Here is an 18,563-nt window from a genome sequence, read left to right as displayed (position 1 = left end):
GAATCAAAAAATAATTGGAAAGCATTTACAGATTATGTACAAACCAAAGTAGAGAATTTAAATCTCATCTCCAATAATTAAGGTTCTGTTTTGATATTGTAAAGTGTTGATTGTAGTGTGGTAGGAATAGATTGTAATAGAAATTCTGATGGATGTGATGAAAGGTATGAAATAAGTATAAATGTTTGAGTAAGGTATGTAGAACACAAAAGATAAGGAGTAAAAAGGGGATAAGTTCAGATTAGGTTGAGAAGTCATGGGGAAGGGGAAGATGGGGGGAGGGGGGAGTCAGTGGAAAGTAATAAGACAACTGTAATACTGTTATGGCTGTGAAATTTTGTTTTTATTGATTGTGATGATTGGCAACTGTTGTGATATGTAATAAAGTTTTTTTTTTAAAAAAAGAAAGAAATTAGTGTATTTTAATATTTCTGTTGGAAGCCGCCCAGAGTGGCTGGGGAAACCCAGCCAGATGGGCGGGGTATAAATAAAATATTATTATTATTATTATTATTATTATTATTATTATTATTATGTTGGTTGGGAATGTGGCAGTTTCAGAATGCTGGGTTCCACACCTTGTACATTTTATACAGATCAGTTCTGAGATTTAATGGAAACATGCACTATTATTATTATTTTGCTTTAATAACAGGTTCCCTCTGTTGCGTTCTTCCCCACAGATACCTCGGCACCGCTGCCCGTCTCGTATAGCCCACGCTATGTTGAAGCTGCCTGGTATTCCTGGTGGGTGAAGGAGGGATTTTTTAAACCAGAGCACCAGGTAGAAAAATTGATGCTGTAAACAAGTGATTTTAGGTGGGTTGTGCCATAAACAAGCGAGCCAAAGGTGTGCTGCCCTTCAGAGTTGACAGATGGCTGAATGGCAGAAATGGTGGCCTATCAGAAGCACTAGATGTAATAATGAAAGGGCTGAAGCTAAGAGAAAAGTAGGTTTTGGTGGAGGGATGAAGAAAAACACCTTGATGCAGAGTTTGACAGTGGAACCGATGACTTACAGCTGTTAAGCAATGACTTCCAACACCTGTTGGGAATGCACTGACCCTGGATTATTTGCATCCATCACAGGGTTTAACTCATTTGCACACAAAAGCCTCCTCAATCCTGGGATTAGATGGGCCTTTGATCTTTGCCTGCAGGTCTCCCCTTTCTTTTTTTGGCAAACTTCGAAATTAGCGATTCTGCCATGGTACCATGATGGTGCACTGGCTATTGGGCTGTTCTGACCTTGCACGCTGCTGATCTCTCTTCCTGTTTATCTTTCCCAAAGCACCTCTTGCCCCATCGGAAGCCAGAAACCTTTTCGCTCTCTCTCCCTCCGCCAAATGTCACGGGGTCCCTGCACCTGGGCCACGCCTTGACCGTGGCTCTTGAAGATGCTCTGGTACGTTGGTAAGTGATACTTTGCGTGGTCATGTGGATACTTTGCCTCTGGCAGCCGATGGCTCCCCTGCAGCTTCCTGTTTCTCGCGCATGTATTAATTTTTAGACTTATAGCCATCAAGCCCCTTAAGATAAGGGTGAGCGGCTTGCAACAGGTATACAAATATGCACGAGGGAGCTCTGCAGCTCATGAAAAAAGACCCTGTGCTTTGATGTAAGGCAGCTTCCTTGGTTCCAATGGGCAATTTAAAGCAGTGGCCTCAAACTTTTTTTTAATCCGGACCACACTTTCAGAATAAAAATTTGCTCACACCACGCTGAATTCTCCATGGATAAGAAATACATTGGAAAACAAAAAGAAACCACTGCTAGCGGTGTTTGAGTCACGAGAGCATAACCTGATGCTCTTGCCAATTTTTTATTGGCAGAATAAATTTTCAAAAGGACACTTTTGAAAATTTATTCTGCCAATAAAAAATTATCTTGAACTATACTATACCGAAATGTTTAAATGTTTCTCTGACTGTCCTTGAATCTTCCCCACCACACTTGCCACACTCCCCTGCCATATGGGTGTGGCGTGACACGTCCTTTGAGAACCACTGGTTTAAAGAGAGAGGGGTCCACAGTCTTGAATGTATCACAGCCCGATTTTCAGGGCTCCCAGAACTACAGCTCCCAGAATTCTCTTGGGGAAGCCATGGCTGTTTAAAGTGGTATATTGCTCTCTATCCCTCCACCAAATGTCACAGTGTGGATGTGGCATTGGCCCGATCCAACATAGGACTCTTCCAGTATTCTTAACTTTTGTACAGAAGGCTACGTTCCAGCTATGCAAAATTTATAGGTTTCGACAGGCATCTATCTCCATCCTGGAAATGGGGAGGCATTATTACAGAGCAGGGACACGTTCCAGCAAGGCAAAGGTGCTTGAGGAGGTTGCAGAGCATGGCGTGGCATCAGCAGTGTGCCGAGGGCTAGGCAGAGACGGCTGGTGGGCTGAATTTGTCCCTCGAACCCAAGGTTCTCCGCCTACGCTGTAAAGCCTGTGCTTTGTCCTTGGGATCTGCTTCCTCTTTATGCTGGTTTTTTTTTTTGAGGGGGGGGGGAAGCTATGCTATTTCTAGAGATGCTGGTTCTGATCTGGCATCAGGTCACTGTGCTTAGCGTCAGGGCAGTTGCTGAGTTCTGTGTTGTGGTCTTTCGATGTCTTGCAGGAAAAGAATGCAAGGCTATAAAGTTCTGTGGGTTCCAGGGTCCGATCATGCTGGGATTGCCACTCAGGTGAGAAGAACCGCTCCTATCGCGCGGTTCCCCATTCCTGGCATAGAAGTAAATCCCACTTTACCTAATGGGACTTGGTCCCTAGCATGTCGTCTTAGGATGGTAGCCTTAGAGGAGGATGGAGTAGGGTTCTAGTCCAAGTTTCCTGCATGGGCTGCTTTCAAATTCCTGATGTTTTCTGATGTTGTCTGGTCAGGCTGTGGTGGAAAGAAAGATCTGGAAGGAGAGGGGAGTCCTCCGAAAAGAGCTCAAGCGCGAGGAATTCCTCCAGGAGGTCTGGAAATGGAAAGAGGAGTGAGTATCCGAGGGACTCAGGCCATTTGCCATAAATGTGGGTGAGGGGGGCGGTCCAAGGATAGATTGAGGCGTGTGTGGAAATTACATAAAATGGAATGTGCTTAAGCTTAAGACAAGGAGCAGGTTTGCTTCTTGCATGGCAACAAAACATAAAAGTCTCCTGCTTGTTTTTCCTTTTACCTCTGTACATAAAAGGTTTGCTTTTGCTCTGCTTTTTCTCCTGAGATCAGGAAAGGGAACGAAATATTCCAGCAGCTGAAGGTGATGGGAGCTTCGCTGGACTGGGACAGAGTCTGTTTCACCATGGATTCTGTGAGTAGCGGATTCTGAAAATGCAAATATAGTTTGTACGTAACAACGTGTGTTATAGGAATGTCAGTCCATGGTTGATTTCTTTGGTTGCTGATGCCCTATCAAGTTCTGCTTCTTTTGTACTGTCTTTACATGAAACAAGAAAGATATAAATAGGTAGCATTTTGGAAATTGCAGTTGTAAATACAGTGGCACCTCGGGTTACAAACACCTCAGATTACAAACACTTCAGGTTACAAACTCCGCTAACCCAGAGGTAGTAGCTCATGTTAAGAACTTTACCTCAGGATGAGAACAGAAATCGCGGCGACAGCGAGAGGCTCCATTAACTAAAGTGGTGCTTCAGGTTAAGAACGATTTCAGGTTAAGAACAGACCTCCGGAACGAATTAAGTTCATAACCAGAGATACCACTGTATGATGAATGCAGTGGTCCTGTTATGGTTGCCAGGGCAACTTTTTTTTCTTTTACCTCTTTGTTAACTTTGTTGTATTAAATCTGAACACAGTGGTACCTTGGTTGTCAAGCTTAATCTGTTCTGGGAGTCCATTTGACTCCCGAAACCATTCAAAAACCAAGGTGGGCCTTCCGATTGGCTGCAGGAGCTTCCTGCACTCAAGGGGAAGCCGCGTTGGACGTTCGGCTTCCGAAAAACATTGGCAAACCGGAGCACTCACTTCTGGGTTTACGGCATTCGGGAGCCGATTTGTTCAGGAGCCAAGCTGTTCGACAACCAAGGTACCACTGTATAAATAAAGGTGTGTTCTAAGGGGAAATTTTCATGGACTTCAAGTAATTTGCAAGCTGATGCAGAAACGGGTGCAGACTGCGGCTTCCGTTGTCGTTGCTGCTGCCACAGACTGGTTATAGCTACAATCATTATTTCTCTGCCCCTTCCACCATTACCACAGCTCTTTTCTTCTTAGGGCTTCTCCCAAGCGGTGACCGAGGCCTTTGTGCGACTGCACGAACAGGGCCTGGTGTACCGGGAGAGACGCCTCGTGAACTGGTCGTGCGCTTTGCGATCGGCCATTTCTGACATTGAGGTGAGTGGGAGGAGTCTGGCGGCACACTGCGGCTGGGAGAAGGGGGTGCTCTTTAGGACCCAGGTGGCTCATGGATGGTGTCCCTGGCAGGTGGAGAACAGGCAGCTCAAAGGACGGACAGAGCTCTCTTTGCCCGGACTCCAAGGCAAAGTGCCGTTTGGGGTCTTGGTGACGTTTGCCTACAAAGTAGAAGGAGAGGATGGTGAGTTAACAGTGGCAAGATGTCGTTCCCGTTACTTTTTTTTGTATCTTTATTTTAGATCTTGTGATTTATGTTGAAATGGTTTGGATTGGTTGTGTATCTTTAAATGTTTTATCTATTGTGTTATGACTACTTTTGTTATGTTGTAGTGGTGCATTTTTTGATGTTGTAAGCCACCCTGAGCTGTGGGAAGGTGGCCTACAAATAATAGAATCACAGAACAAAGAGGAAGCTGGTAATAACATAGATATGAACTTGAATGGGGACAGTTTAAGATCCACTATGTTCACTGCTATTTTTAGTGTTTTGATTTTCCATCTGTTTCAATCGTGCTAGCCTCTTTGAAGGCTTTCCGTTACATATAAACAAACAGAAGGTTGTCGTCACATTTGCAATCCTGCCCTTCCTCCTAAGAAACTCAAGGTAGCCTCACTGGGGGCGAGGTGAGCCTACCTGCTTTTTAACCTTGCAACAGCCTTGCAATGTAGGTTAGCTGAGAGATGTTGGTTCAAGATCACTATGCTTCACAGCTGAGAGATGCAAAGGACCCATATCTCCCTGGTCCAAGGCTTTGTCTGCGGCATCAAATGCTGTTGGGTCCAGGTTGAGACAAGTTATCTTTTCATAGACATGAAAGATACTCTTCTAGCTGTTTTCTACAGGAAAAGTCAGTTCTTGGATGTTTCAGTTAGCAACCTATTGAGAAAGACAACAACAGAATCTCTTACAAACAATTGTTTTTCTTTTGTTAATCAACGGAAAGAGATGCGGCTCGGCTGTTGGGCAGTATAAGATAGCAGGCCAAGATTTTGCTCAGTTGGGTTAAATAATAATAATATAATAATAATTTGTTATTTGTACCCCGCCCATCTGGCTGGGTTTCCCCAGCCACTCTGGGCGGCTTCCAACAAAAATTTAAAATACATTAAAATGTCACACATTAAAAACTTCCCTCAACAGGGCTGCCTTCAGGTGTCTTCTAAATGTCAGGTAGTTATTTATCTCTTTGACATCTGATGGGAGGGCGTTCCACAGGGTGGGTGCCACTACCGAGAAGGCCCTCTGCCTGGTTCCCTGTAGCTTTGCTTCTCGCAGTGAGGGAACCGCCAGAAGGCCCTCGGCGCTGTATCTCAGTGTCCGGGCTGAATGATGGGGGTGGAGACGCTCCTTCAGATACACTGGGCCGAGGCCGTTTAGGGCTTTAAAGGTCAGCACCAACACTTTGAACTGTGCTCGGAAACGTACTGGGAGCCAATGTAGATCTTTCAAGACCAGTGTTATGTGGTCTTGGCGGCCGCTCCCAGTCACCAGTCTAGCTGCCGCATTCTGGATTAGTTGTAGTTTCCGGGTCACCTTCAAAGGTAGCCCCACGTAGAGTGCATTGCAGTAGTCCAAGCGGGAGGTGGAGGAGGCCTTATGATAAAAGGTTGGGTAAGAAATCCAATAAGTAAATAAGGCAGCATAAATGGTCATCCCCATTCTCATCACATGGCTACATCCTCCCCCCCCCCATCTTGTGTGCTGATGAGCCCCACAGGAACGCTACCTTTCTGACTAAAACACCTTTGTTTCCCCCTGTCTGGTCTCCGCTTCCTTTGACTGAGGGCAGGCAAGGAACTCCCTGTGGCCACAACCCGCCCGGAGACCATGTTGGGAGACGTGGCAGTCGCTGTCCATCCGGACGACCCGCGGTATAGAGTAAGACTTCTCCGCCCTGTTCTCCCTTCTGATGGGGCCATGGAACCGTAGTTTCGGGGGCGCAGCATAAGTAGGAATGCCTGGACTCAAACCACAGCAAGGCCCAGCTTAAAATGCATATTGGCTGGCCTTGGGGGAACTAGTGGACGTGAAACCTGACATGGACAGCCTGTGACAGATTAATTCATGCAGCCCACAAAAAATGGGGTGCAGAGGAGACAGAAAGAGAGAGAGATGGGATAGCACACAGAGAGCAAGAGAGATGCCTTGGTGTGTTTCAGTTGCTTGGTTGATGATGGTGTCATTCGGTTTGTGGGTGTGGCTTAGATTTCTCAGGAAGGGAGGGGGTGTACTGTGGGAGGAATTCCACTTGAGGGCGCTGTTTGACTTGGTGGAAAAGCAGGTCTGTACCTGGGCAGGTGTGCGATTTGAGGGATTTTTGCCCCCAACAACGCTCTAGGAGTGGCCTGGATCGTTGTGTCAAAATTTCAGGACGATCGGTCAAGCGGTTACGGAGAAAAGTGGCAAACGGGATTTCACGATTTTACACATATATATATATATATATATATATATATATATATATATATATATGAACCACAGAATTGTAGAATTGGAAGGGACCCCCCAAGGTTCATGTAGTCCAACCCCCTGCAATGCAGGTGGATCAACTGCACTGCATGCAGAAGGTTCTAAATTCAGTACCTGGCATCTCTAGATAGCGCTGGAAATGACTCTTGCTTTAAAACCTTGAGGAGCTACTGCCAGTCTAAGTACTAAGCGAGAAGAGCCACCGGTCTGGTTCAGTGTAAGGAAATTTCCTATGTTTTGATGAATCTGGGTGTGTAGATCAGGCAATACTGGGCAGGAGGGATCAGTTAGTGTGAAGCAGCTCCCCTATTCACAGGGGTGGCCAGAAGCATTACTGGTAGCATATTGGGACAGTTCATGTGTGGGACTCTCCCACCACCACCAAAGGGGATCTCCTTTGAATTTTTTCTTTATTGAGAGCTGACCGCAGTATGACCTGGTTTGTCTTTCTGGATTTTTCCGCCAGCACCTTCACGGCAAGAGACTCTGCCACCCGTTCACCGGCCGTCTCCTTCCTGTCCTTACCGATCCCTTTGTGGAGCAGGAGATGGGCACAGGTAGGCCTGCTTTCTGGAAGCTGGATGTTTGTGTTGTTGCAGGCTTTCCCCCAGTCAATAGAGACAGACACGGGTTCTCCAAGGAAGGTCAGAATTTAGTTATCTGCACGGAGGCCAGCGAGATATTTCTCAAATGCTGAGCCCCGATTGCTCGCTGGGGGCTGCCTTTTATAATGAGCAACAAACAACTTCTTACAGGATAACTCAAGTGAAAAAGCAAAACTATCCTCAAAAAGCAGAACTTTTCTAGTCTCTCTCTCTCCCCCCCCCCAATCTACCTGTGCTGCCAGCCTGTGCAAGTTTCCCCAAACGTGCAAATTTAAAAACAGACACGACTTAGCTCATCCCTTGTGACTGTCTTTCTGGCCTAGATGGCTTACACAGCACTTTCTGCTAGTCTCCAGAGTGGGAGCTTTTGGGGGGAGATAGTCTCCATTCAGTGTGATGAATACCGACAGCGGCGTCCGGCGTGGGGTACCTGTTCTCAGAGATGCCCCTTCTCACTTTTCCCCGCCACCTTTGCAGGGGCTGTGAAGGTGACTCCGGCACACAGCCACGCCGACTACGAACTGGCTCGGCGGCACAACCTGCCGTTCATCTCTGTTATTGCAGAAGATGGCACGATGACGGCAGAGTGTGGGGATTGGCTACAGGTAAGCTTGGCCTTTTAAGGGGGCGTCCATGCGAGCTTCCAGTTGCTCAGAGCGTTGCAGCAAGGGCCGTTTGCAGTCGCCACCACATCCCTACGCGTTGGGGCCTACCCAACTGATGTAGCTTGCCAAAGATGGCAGATTTGGAGGCACCGTTAACTGGAAGGAAGTTGTCTGATTCTTCAGTGTGGACGGATTTCTTACATGAGAGGTGACATTTGGATTTCCTGCTGCAATACAAAAATGTCTTAGGTGGGGTCTGTCTTCCATGCGCATGAAAAAGGAAGAACCCCAGGAAAACGTATGTTGGAATAAAACCGTTAATTACTGTACTTTTCCGTGTATAAGACTAGGTTTTTTTCTTTCGAAATTATGCTTTAAAGTGTGGGTCGTCTTATACATGGATAGTGTGTAGGGTGGACGTTTGATTGGTTGCTGTCAGTGGCTGTCGGTCGTGTTATTGGTTTCTGTGTCAAGGGCTGGTGTTGATTGGCTGACGCTGCAGCAATTGGGCGGGTGATTGGCAGCTTCTGCCAGTGAGGGGAAAGTTTGCGCCACCTGCGGGTGAGCGATTTTCGGCAACCGCCCCTACAAAAGCTCAACGACCCTGTGGCATTCCCCCCCCCCCCCAAAAAGCAAAACAACTCTGGGCAATCCTCCAGGAAAAAAAGCTCAACAACTCTGAGCCATCTCCCCCCCCCCATTTTCTTAATTTTGAGTCCCCCCAAATAGACGGCATCTTATACATGAAAAATACGGTATATATTTTTTAAGTTAGCACAAGACACTGGATAATAGGAAAGGTGTTCCGCTTTCAGGGGCTGCATAGATTCCTGGCACGTGAGAAGGTGTTGGCTGCTTTGAAGGAGAGAGGACTCCATCGGGGGGGCAAGGAACATCCCATGGTGCTTCCACTTTGCAGGTAATGGTAGAATGTTTTTATATATACCTCTCCCCTTCCCTCCCCAGCCATCCTTCAGTTTCATCTCGCTGTCTTTATTGATGATGGTGCTGATGATTTAAACCCTGCCAAAACAGGGTGCTATACATTAGGGCTGGGGTAGCCTAGGCCCTGGGGGACAAACGCAGCCATCCAGGGTTTTTTGCCGTTGTAGTCGCAAACATGAATAAATTTCTATACGGCTTGGGTAGTTCTGTCCCTATGTAGAAACAGCAAAACTTACCGGGGGGGGGGGGGGAGAGAGGAGGAAGGGAAGAAATCAAGAGGAAAAACTTTTTAAATAAAAGAATGGAAATGGTTTATTGAATATTTAGAAATAAACTGTAAACAGATAAGAACATTGGCAGGATAATAACCTGCAGTTTTATAAGAGTATATATTTAAAGTAGAGGAATAAATGAGCAAATTAAGTTAATTTGGATGTGCAGAAAATATTAAAAAATAAATTTATGGATCCGCAGAAAGAAAGTCGAGTTTTGAAATGTTAAAACGATTGTAAAATGATTGAAATGTATAAAACTGAAAATCATAAATATTATTTTTTTAAAAATACTGCCACCCAGAGGTCTCTCTCTCCCTCTGGTCCCTGCAAACAACTGAGATTGTATTGCTCCTTGGGGCTGAAGCTTATTATTATTATTATTATTATTGTTATTGTTATTGTTATTGCTTATGCTCCACCTACACCGACACCCCTATATAAATAGCACTAACATCCTGATGCTGGAGGATTTTAGCTTTGCAAGGTGGAAGGTATCCTGGGAATCAGAAGTGACCCTTTGTTCCCTCTCTCCCCCCAACTCCCACCCTTCACAGCCGCTCTGGGGATGTGATCGAAACCCTCTTGAAGAACCAGTGGTTTGTCCGATGTGAAGAAATGGCTCGCGGGGCCTTGGAGGTAACTCCCCAAACGCTTCAACATTGCTAGGATAATCTGATACAGCTCACATTCTAAGAATGGAACTGTAAGTAGCTACAGAAGCTGAGACTACAGAAGAGGGGGAACAGGCATGTGTTAGACTGCAGAGATCTTTTAGGGACCCATCAGACTTACGGTGGTAGAATTGCTATATGGCATGTCCCATTGTGACTACAAGATATAGCGATGCCCACCAATGGTGATGTGGCTTCACTCGAGGGGATTGGGTTTAACTAAATAGTTGTGGCAGTGTGAGGCAGCACAAAGAGTCCCACTAATGCAGGGGTCCCCAAACTAAGGCCCCCCAATCACCTTCTAAATCCAGCCCGCGGACAGTCCGGGAATCAGCAAATGTGTCCTTTTATTTAAAATGCATCTCTGGGTTATTTGTGGGGCATAGGAATTCGTTCATGTTTCCCCCCGAAATATAGTCCGGCCCCCCACAAGGTCTGAGGGACAGTGGACTGGCCCCCTGCTGAAAAAGTTTGCTGACCCCTGCACTAACGCAACAGTACTAGCCCCCTTCTCCTCCTCTGCAATGCCTCCTTAAATCTTTTTTAAAAATCATTTTTATTAAATTTTCCATTTTAACAATCCAATCCAATCACATCTAATATCCCACATTATACATATACATATCAAATAGTCCAAATATTCTGCCAAATTATACTTTTGGTAGGACTCCCCATGCTTCGAAACTTTGGAGAGCTCTAATCAACATCGTAATCATACTGCATTTCATATCTTCCAATAATTCTTATTTCTCTGTCTCTTACTGTTGTCATCCTTCTTCATTCACAGCCTCTGAGTTTTCCCCACAAGCGAGTTAAGACAAACAATAATATGCTTCTGTGTGGATTTTATATCTTTGGTTCCCCAATTAGTTCACAGTATCTCATCACACGCTGGTATTCTGCCAAATCGTTCCAAGGGTCTTTTCACAACAAGCAGACGCTCCTGCCGTCTAACCCCTCAATGCCTCCTTAAATCAGCTCTTTGGGTTTGGGAAAGTCCCCAGAACAGCCCGTGGGGGGAGAAGAGTGGAGATTGGTCTATCCGACAAGCAGAAATGCTTGCTCTGATGGAATGATTACATTACGTGATGTTGAATTCCACCCATGGAGTTACTGGCGGTTACTGGTCATGATGGCTATATGCCACTTTGCAGAATCAGAGGCAACCTTCATCTGAACTTCAGTCGCCAGAGAACCAAGAATGGGCGAGTTTTGGGGTTTGGTTCGTCACCTGTTTGCATGCTTCCTGGGGGGCATCTCGTTGGTTACTAAGAGATGGAAAGACCCAGCTCTCCACCCAAGTTATCAGCTTGCCCTGAATTGAGTTAACCAGGTCTATCCGTTTCTTCCCTAAGGCTGTGGAGTCCGGATTCTTGAAGTTGACCCCTAAATTCCATGAAAAAAACTGGAGGACTTGGCTCTTGAATACCAGGTAAGATAAGGCAGTCCTGCCTCTTTGATCACCTGTATTCTTCTTTTCCTCCTTCCAAGACTTGATGTATCTCTTAGGACTGGCCAATCTGAACTCATATGAGTGAGAGCCAGTTCAAATAACAGCTTCCCCTACACTGGATCATTGAACACTGCATTACACTCTCGGGCTATTCATTCATCCAGCCTGTATTGTTTACTCTGAAAATAAATTTGTGGGGTGCTTTCAGGTGCTCCGCTGTTTTTACCCATCACGAATATACCTTGGGTGCTTTTTTCCTTGGAGATGCTAGGGATAGAGCTTAAAGCCTTCTGCATTTAAAGCATGCGCGCTTGCCCCAGAGCTGTGGTCCCTTTTTCTGTTCCACCTTCCCATTTCAACTCTCTGGCACCCTATCTGCATAACCTAGCAATTCTAAAATATAGACGCGCTTTTACTCTCAAGATTGAATGTATTGCCCTCGGCTGCACTTTAGGCACGATTCCAACAGATTCCACACTCAAGATGCTTATGTCCCTGTGGAGATGGCAGTCCCGAATCAGTGGCGCATGCCCTTCTGGCTTGCACTGTTTATAAAGGCTTGAGTAATGAGATGATCACCCCTCTTTTATTGCCCATTCTGGGTCGCCCAACCACTGCCACCGTGTCCTTTCTCTTGGCAGATCAAGAGGAGCAGGTGACAGCAAAGGTTGCAAGGTTTTTTAGCTGGGGCAATCAGAATAAGATCCACCATTTGACTGTTGATTCAAAACCCCAAAATGTATTTTATATAATTGACTTTTAATTTCTAATCTTTGTATATTGTATTGTTGTTTTATTGCTATGGCCGGTGGCTGACACAAATAAAGATTCATTCATTCCTGTTGCTAAAGTAATGAAGAGGGATTTTGGCTGCAATTCTATGGCCATTGGGGTGGGTTGGCAGCACTTACCTGACCTCCTGTCGCCCGCTAGTGTGTTTGCACTGCACCGACCTCGCTGCCACCTCTCTCTCTTAGTAAGCGACGGCACTGGTTGTGGGTCACTGCCGCCTGGGTGTAAGCTCCATTCAACTTGATGGGACTTAATAGAGATGTTTCTATGAAATCTCCCTCTTGTAAGTGGGAGGTGCTGTTTTGGCTACAACAAGCAGAGGTGCTCACAGCCTGAACACCACAAAATAAAGAGAATAATTATTCCAGGAGCATCTAGCTAGTCCAGTCTGATGCCATCCAGCCGCGTCTGATCACGTCCCATCATCCTCCACAAACTTGGCTAATGGCCAGGGATGATGGGAGTTGTAGTCCAAAACCTGGAGGGCGCCATGTTGGGGAAAGCAGAGCTAGACGGACCTTCATTTGATCTTGCAAGTGGCCCTTGTGTTCTTGAAATCCAAATGGCATCATTTTGATTGATTTTTCTCCTCCCTCCCGCTCAGTGACTGGTGTATTTCTCGCCAGTTGTGGTGGGGACATCAGATTCCAGCCTATCGGGTCACTGTTCCCGGATCGCCAGATGTAGCAGAGGTGAGTTTTAGCCTCTTTGACTGGGCGTCAGCTGCTGTAGCAAAGGGGTTTGCAGGGTTGAAGTTGGAAACGACTCTCTGGTGCCTCTGGTCCTACTTGCCATGTGACTTCAACTTCTTTTCATCTGCACTGCAGCAGGAGGAGAGCGATGGATTATGGGTAGTGGGCAGGACAGATGCAGAAGCTCGGGAAAAAGCAGCAGGCATGCTGGGAAAACCAGAAGAGGATCTGGAGCTGGTGAGAGGTAAGGCAGCAGCACAGATATTCATACTTCTGGGAGGGAGAGTGCCAATGCGTCTGGACGAACGCAAGGAAGTGCTTGAAATGAAATTTATTGGCCTTTGTGGTGGAACTGAGCCAATGTCGTTCTCCATCACACATCCCTACTTTTCCTTTCCACCCCCGTCACCTTGAGAAATTGCTTACATTGCCAGATACTCTGCGCATTCCTATAAGGAAGCCTTCTAAGAACTATACATGGCCTCAACCCAGTATACCTGAAGGAGCGTCTCCGCCCCCATTGTTCAGCCTTCTGGCAGTTCTCTCACTGCAAGAAGCTAAGTTACAGGGAACCAGGCAGAGGGCCTTCTGGGATGGGGGCTAGGGGGCCTTTGAACTCATCCCGATCAGGCACCCTGGGCCTTTTGAATAAAATATTCCAATTTGTTTTTTGCTTTCACCAGATGCCGATGTCCTGGACACTTGGTTCTCATCTGGACTTTTCCCTTTCGCTGCCTTGGGCTGGCCCCATAAGGTGAGTAGAACTGGGAGGGACAAGGCACTGAAAAGCCACATGTTCACCCTGTCCCTGGCCAAAAAGAAGATGGCCAGTGGGTAGTGTAATGGAGGAGCCATACCTACCCCTCCACCCACAGCAATCCCAGGCATACATCCTCATGACCTGCCCATCCTTCTGCTTGCTTGCAACCTTTGAGAAGAAGACAGGACCAAGGATGGAGAGGAGGTTCTCCCAACAGGAGACAGGTGTGGGCACGTAGGGTGATGACTTTTTTACAACCTCATTTCCCTGTATCATAATCTGATGAGCTTTCATTAAAGATTAGATAAAATCTTACTTTCAAAGAGATTTGATTAAAAAAAAACCTCATGCACAAAATGATTTTAAAATTTTTATTTATTAGTTTTTTGACCATTTTTGAAGTCACTGTAAGCAGATATAAAATTGAACCCAAGCTTTAGAGTCACACATATACAACGTTATATAGGGTCATCAAACACACAAGGAAGCTTTTTTTTTAGCTGCAGTAACAGTATAGACGCCGCTAGAGGACGATGTTTTGCTACCTCTCCTGTAGGTTCTTTTCCCAGCATGCCCGGCAGGGTCTGCTGGCTGAGTTTTGAGGTCCCCAAAAGGGGCTTTTACCTTGCGCAGGTGTGACATTTGTATACCGTATGTTGCTAAGAACACTCCCCATTGTGGAATGTGGTGTTGTGTCCAAATTTGATACGAAATATATATAGAATTGTTAATACAATTTTATGAAATGGTAAAACGGCGTACAAAAAAATTAAAAATGGTTTGTGCGTAACCTTTTTTTAATATTTCAATGGAATATACCTCATTTTAGTCATCAATAGGCAAAAGTTCATCCATTTGTGCTACAGGAAATAATTTTTGAGGGGGGGGAAATGAAAAAGTCATCACCCTAGTGGGCAGCTATGAACAAGATAGTTTCAAAGGCCCTAGTTCAGGGATGAGGAGCTTGTGAGTCTCCAGGTGTTGTTGGACTCCAACTCCCATCAGTCCTAGCTAGCATAGCCAATGATGAGGGATGATGGGAGCTGGAGTCCAGCATCTCCAGCCCTGCCTTGGAGGTAGCATGTATGGCTTCTTGTTCACTTGCTGTGGGTGAAGCAAGAACAGCAGGCAGGATATTTTTAATGGGCGTCATGGAAGCACTCGCTTCACTCTTTTTTGTGATCGATCCTCTGTATGGTTGACTTTTTGCACCACAGATAGAGAGGTTGTTGTTGTTTTTAAGCTGAGCACTTCGTAGTCTTTAAGCTTGTCTTTGCACTATGCTTTTGAGTTGGGTTAATACCTTTCCCATTTTCTAAATGGGGCGCCGAGACTTAAGTGGTTGTTTCAAGGCTATTTGGTGAGTTGCTGGCTCTAGTTCTCCCAGGTCCATCTCAAATGTTCAGCTTCACTAAATGCTCTCCTTCTCATGAGATTGGTACAGAAACAGAGTGAGACAGCAGGGAGGGAGGAGGAATGGAGGTACTATTACAGGTCTGATGGATATAACAACAACAACAACAACAACAACAACAACAACAACAACAACAACAACAACAACAACAACAACAACAATTTATTTATACCTCACCCATCTGGCTGGCTTTCCCCAGCCAACAACAACAACAACAATTTATACCCCGCCCATTTGGCTGGGTTTCCCCAGCCATTCTGGGTGCCTTCCAACAGTATATTAAAATACAATAATCTATTAAACATTAAAAGCTTCCCTAAACAGGGCTGCCTTCAGATGTCTTCTAAAGGTCTGGTAGTTGTTTTTCTCTTTGACACCTGGTGTTAGGGTGTTCCACAGGGCGGGTGCCACTACCGAGAAGGCCCTCTGCCTGGTTCCCTGTAACTTGGCTTCTGGCAGTGAGGGAACCGCCAGAAGGCCCTCGGCGCTGGATCTCAGTGTCCGGGCAGAACGATGGGGGGTGGAGATGCTCCTTCAGGTATACTGGACCAAGGCCATTTAGGGCTTTAAAGGTCAGCACCAACACTTTGAATTGTGCTCAGAAACGTACTGTACTGGGAGCCAATGTAAGTCTTTCAAGACCGGTGTTATGCCATACGCCAGATAATTCCGGACATGCACAGATATTGGATGCCTAAAATGACATCCGGGGGAAATTTTCGAATCTTAAGAGATGTCAGGAATTTTCAGGACGTATGGCAAACCAGGGTTTCTTTCAGTTTTCTGGGTTTCCCCCGCCCCTGTGTTGTTGTTGTTGTTGTTGTTTTAAAGGGAGAGGCTGCATTCTGGCAGCAGTGGAAGTGACAAGAGGTTACTTCCCTTGGCCGGGGAGTTAGGGAGGAGAGGAAGGAGGCGGGGAAAGGAGGAAGGCCACGAGCTTGGCCATTTTCACTTTTGGGGGGGGGTTTCCGGGAGGTTTTTGCATTTCATTTCATTTTTTTTTAAAAAAATGTTTCCTTTCGGAGCTAGGCAGAGTGGGCTTCCAGATGTGCTGGGCAGCCATTGCCCCACGGTGTTACAGCCTTGCAACAGGAAAGCCGGTGGGTCTCCTCGTCCAGGGGTGGCGGTTATTCATAAAACCCTGCCAAATGTGCCAGTTCAGGGCAGAAAAGAAAAGCTCAACAACTTTGGGTGTGTGCGTGTGTGTCAGGAATGTTACTTTTTGAAATATGGCGAGCCTAGATGTGGGGCATGTGCTGACGCCACTGGGCCTGCCTTCGTCCCCCTGCAGACAGAAAATCTCCAGCAGTTCTACCCCAACAGCCTTTTGGAGACTGGGAGCGACCTTCTGTTCTTCTGGGTGGCCCGGATGGTGATGCTGGGGAAACAGTTGACCGGAGAGCTACCTTTTTCTCAGGTATGGATTGGATGCTAGAAATTCTGTACTTCGGTTCCTGGAGGGCATTACAATGGTACCTCGGGTTACAGACGCTTCAGGTTACAGACTCCACTAACCCAGAAGTAGTACCTCAGGTTAAGAACTTTACCTCAGGATGAGAACAGAAATTGCGTGCCGGCGGCAGCGGGAGGCCCCATTAGCTAAAGTGGTACCTCAGGTTAAAAACAGTTTCAGGTTAAGAACGGACCTCCAGAACGAATTAAGTTCTTAACCAGAGGTACCACTACAAGAAGATCCATGGGCCTGAGAGAAGCAAAGTGTGAGCCCTAACTATTTATCCACAACGTATGATGTACTTCCTGATTCAACGCAGGGTATGTGAACACAGCTGTTGAAGAGGTTCTTGCAATGTGCATTTTAAAAATACTATTTTAAAATTAATCCTTATCAATCCCCTGAGTTCTGCCTGGATTCCGGTATTCTACCTTTCTGTCCTCCTGAGTCTTGAAATGGGTGTGATAAGAACTTCATTCCCAGGTGGCCAGGTTTTTTTTATTTTATTTTGATTAATCCCCACTACTTGCTTTAACCTGAATTGTCATGTTGTGCTTCTGTTCTGCTGGATCTTCATGGTGGGGCTAGAATTGCCTTTTCAACTCTCCTGCTGTGTGTTCTATTTGAAGAAATGTAGCGCATACAGGGCATGGATAGGGAGCCAGCGGCCCTCTAATTGTTGTGTTACAACCCCCATTGTTGCTGACCGTTGGCATTGTCGACGGGGGCAGATGGAAGTCCCAAAAGTATTTGGGCAGCCACGGGCAGGGGCGGCACATCCCATTTCGCCACTTGGGGTGAAACAGAAAATGCCACCCTGCTTTGCCACTCCTGCCGCCACCAGGCTGCTGCCACATTCCCCGCTGCGGGATAACAAGCAGCAGTTTGTGATCTTGAGAAACTGTAGCTGTTTCAGAAAAGAGAACTACTGTAGTCTGTGATTTGTAAGCGTACAGACCAAAGTCTCACGAATCTGCCAATTAAATAAGAACACCCGGCTGTATTCTTCATGTTCCTTGTGCCCTTGTTTTCCCTCGATATCCTGTTGGTGCTCTTTGCAGAGTTTTGAAGACATAACACATTTCCTGTTTCTCTCCCTTTCAGGTTTCCCTTCACTCGATGGTCCGTGATGCTCATGGCAGAAAGATGAGCAAATCTCTTGGGAATGTGATTAACCCTTTGGATGTCATTTATGGTGCCCCCTTGCAGGTACTGTTCAGAAAATGGGAACAAGTCTTTCTCTACACCCTCTGTACAGGTGAAACTTGGAAAATTAGAATATCGTCGAAAAGTGCATTTATTTCAGTAATGCAACTTAAAAGGTGAAACCAATATATGAGATAGATGCATGACATGCAAAGCAAGATATGTCAAGCCTTTATTTGTTGTAATTGTAATTATTTGCTGTTAGGCGGGTCAATTATAAATGGAATGTAATTAATGAAATGTAATAGCGATGTTTATTTTTGTTTATTTTTGTATTATTGTAACTATTTGTTTTATTACTGTGGAATTTCCAAAAGAAAGCATTTGTAAAAATTAAAAGAAAAATAAATAATAATAAGTTGCATTACTGAAATAAATGCACTTTTCGACAATATTCTAATTTTCCGAGTTTCACCTGTAGACCTTGACATCCCACTGCATTGCCTGCACTTGTAAAGGACTGTGCCCCTAGTATTTTTCTTATTATACCACGTTATGATAATGCCATCAAAAGTACCTAATAAAAGGTTTCCTTATACCAGGCATGTCCAACTACCAAGAGACTGCGATCTACTCACAGTATAAAAAAAACTGCCCTCCATTATCACTGGAGGATTGACCAGAGCTGTTGAGCTTTTTTTTTAGGGAGCCAGAGTTTGCTGAGTGTCCTGTAGCCAATGGGAAGCCGTGCCTGACATTCAGCTTCCAAAAATCGTTCGAAACCAATCACTACCGGTTTTAGATCGTTCGGGAGCCAAAACGTTCGAGTTCAAAGGCGTTCTGTCTCCAAGGTTCCACTGTATTCATAGTTAGGAGGTTTAGAAACCTGCTTTAAAAATAAAGTTCTAAACGCCGAGA

General features: G+C 45.7%; 1 protein-coding gene across 2 annotated transcripts in view; it reads left to right on the top strand.

Moving 5' to 3' along the window:
• Positions 1–18,563, top strand: part of VARS2 (valyl-tRNA synthetase 2, mitochondrial) — a 35,649-nt gene that overhangs the window by 6,663 nt on the left and 10,423 nt on the right. The window contains exons 4-21 of one of the 2 annotated variants that reach the window (XM_035107223.3): positions 684–784; positions 1,292–1,413; positions 2,622–2,688; positions 2,885–2,982; positions 3,216–3,297; positions 4,224–4,343; positions 4,434–4,545; positions 6,155–6,243; positions 7,301–7,391; positions 7,917–8,044; positions 8,860–8,963; positions 9,819–9,900; positions 11,291–11,367; positions 12,785–12,872; positions 13,008–13,116; positions 13,556–13,626; positions 16,338–16,463; positions 17,604–17,708. In XM_035107223.3, coding sequence (XP_034963114.3) covers positions 684–784; positions 1,292–1,413; positions 2,622–2,688; positions 2,885–2,982; positions 3,216–3,297; positions 4,224–4,343; positions 4,434–4,545; positions 6,155–6,243; positions 7,301–7,391; positions 7,917–8,044; positions 8,860–8,963; positions 9,819–9,900; positions 11,291–11,367; positions 12,785–12,872; positions 13,008–13,116; positions 13,556–13,626; positions 16,338–16,463; positions 17,604–17,708 — 1,772 coding nt within the window. The remainder of the gene's footprint in view (positions 1–683; positions 785–1,291; positions 1,414–2,621; positions 2,689–2,884; positions 2,983–3,215; positions 3,298–4,223; positions 4,344–4,433; positions 4,546–6,154; positions 6,244–7,300; positions 7,392–7,916; positions 8,045–8,859; positions 8,964–9,818; positions 9,901–11,290; positions 11,368–12,784; positions 12,873–13,007; positions 13,117–13,555; positions 13,627–16,337; positions 16,464–17,603; positions 17,709–18,563) is intronic. The other variant, XM_035107226.3, reaches the window with a different exon arrangement.

This window comes from Zootoca vivipara, chromosome 2 (genome assembly GCF_965207765.1).
Source record: "Zootoca vivipara chromosome 2, rZooViv2.hap1.1, whole genome shotgun sequence".
Lineage (NCBI taxonomy): Eukaryota > Metazoa > Chordata > Lepidosauria > Squamata > Lacertidae > Zootoca > Zootoca vivipara.
Note: the sequence above shows the minus strand (reverse complement) of the source record. Positions and strands in the feature narration are given on the sequence as shown.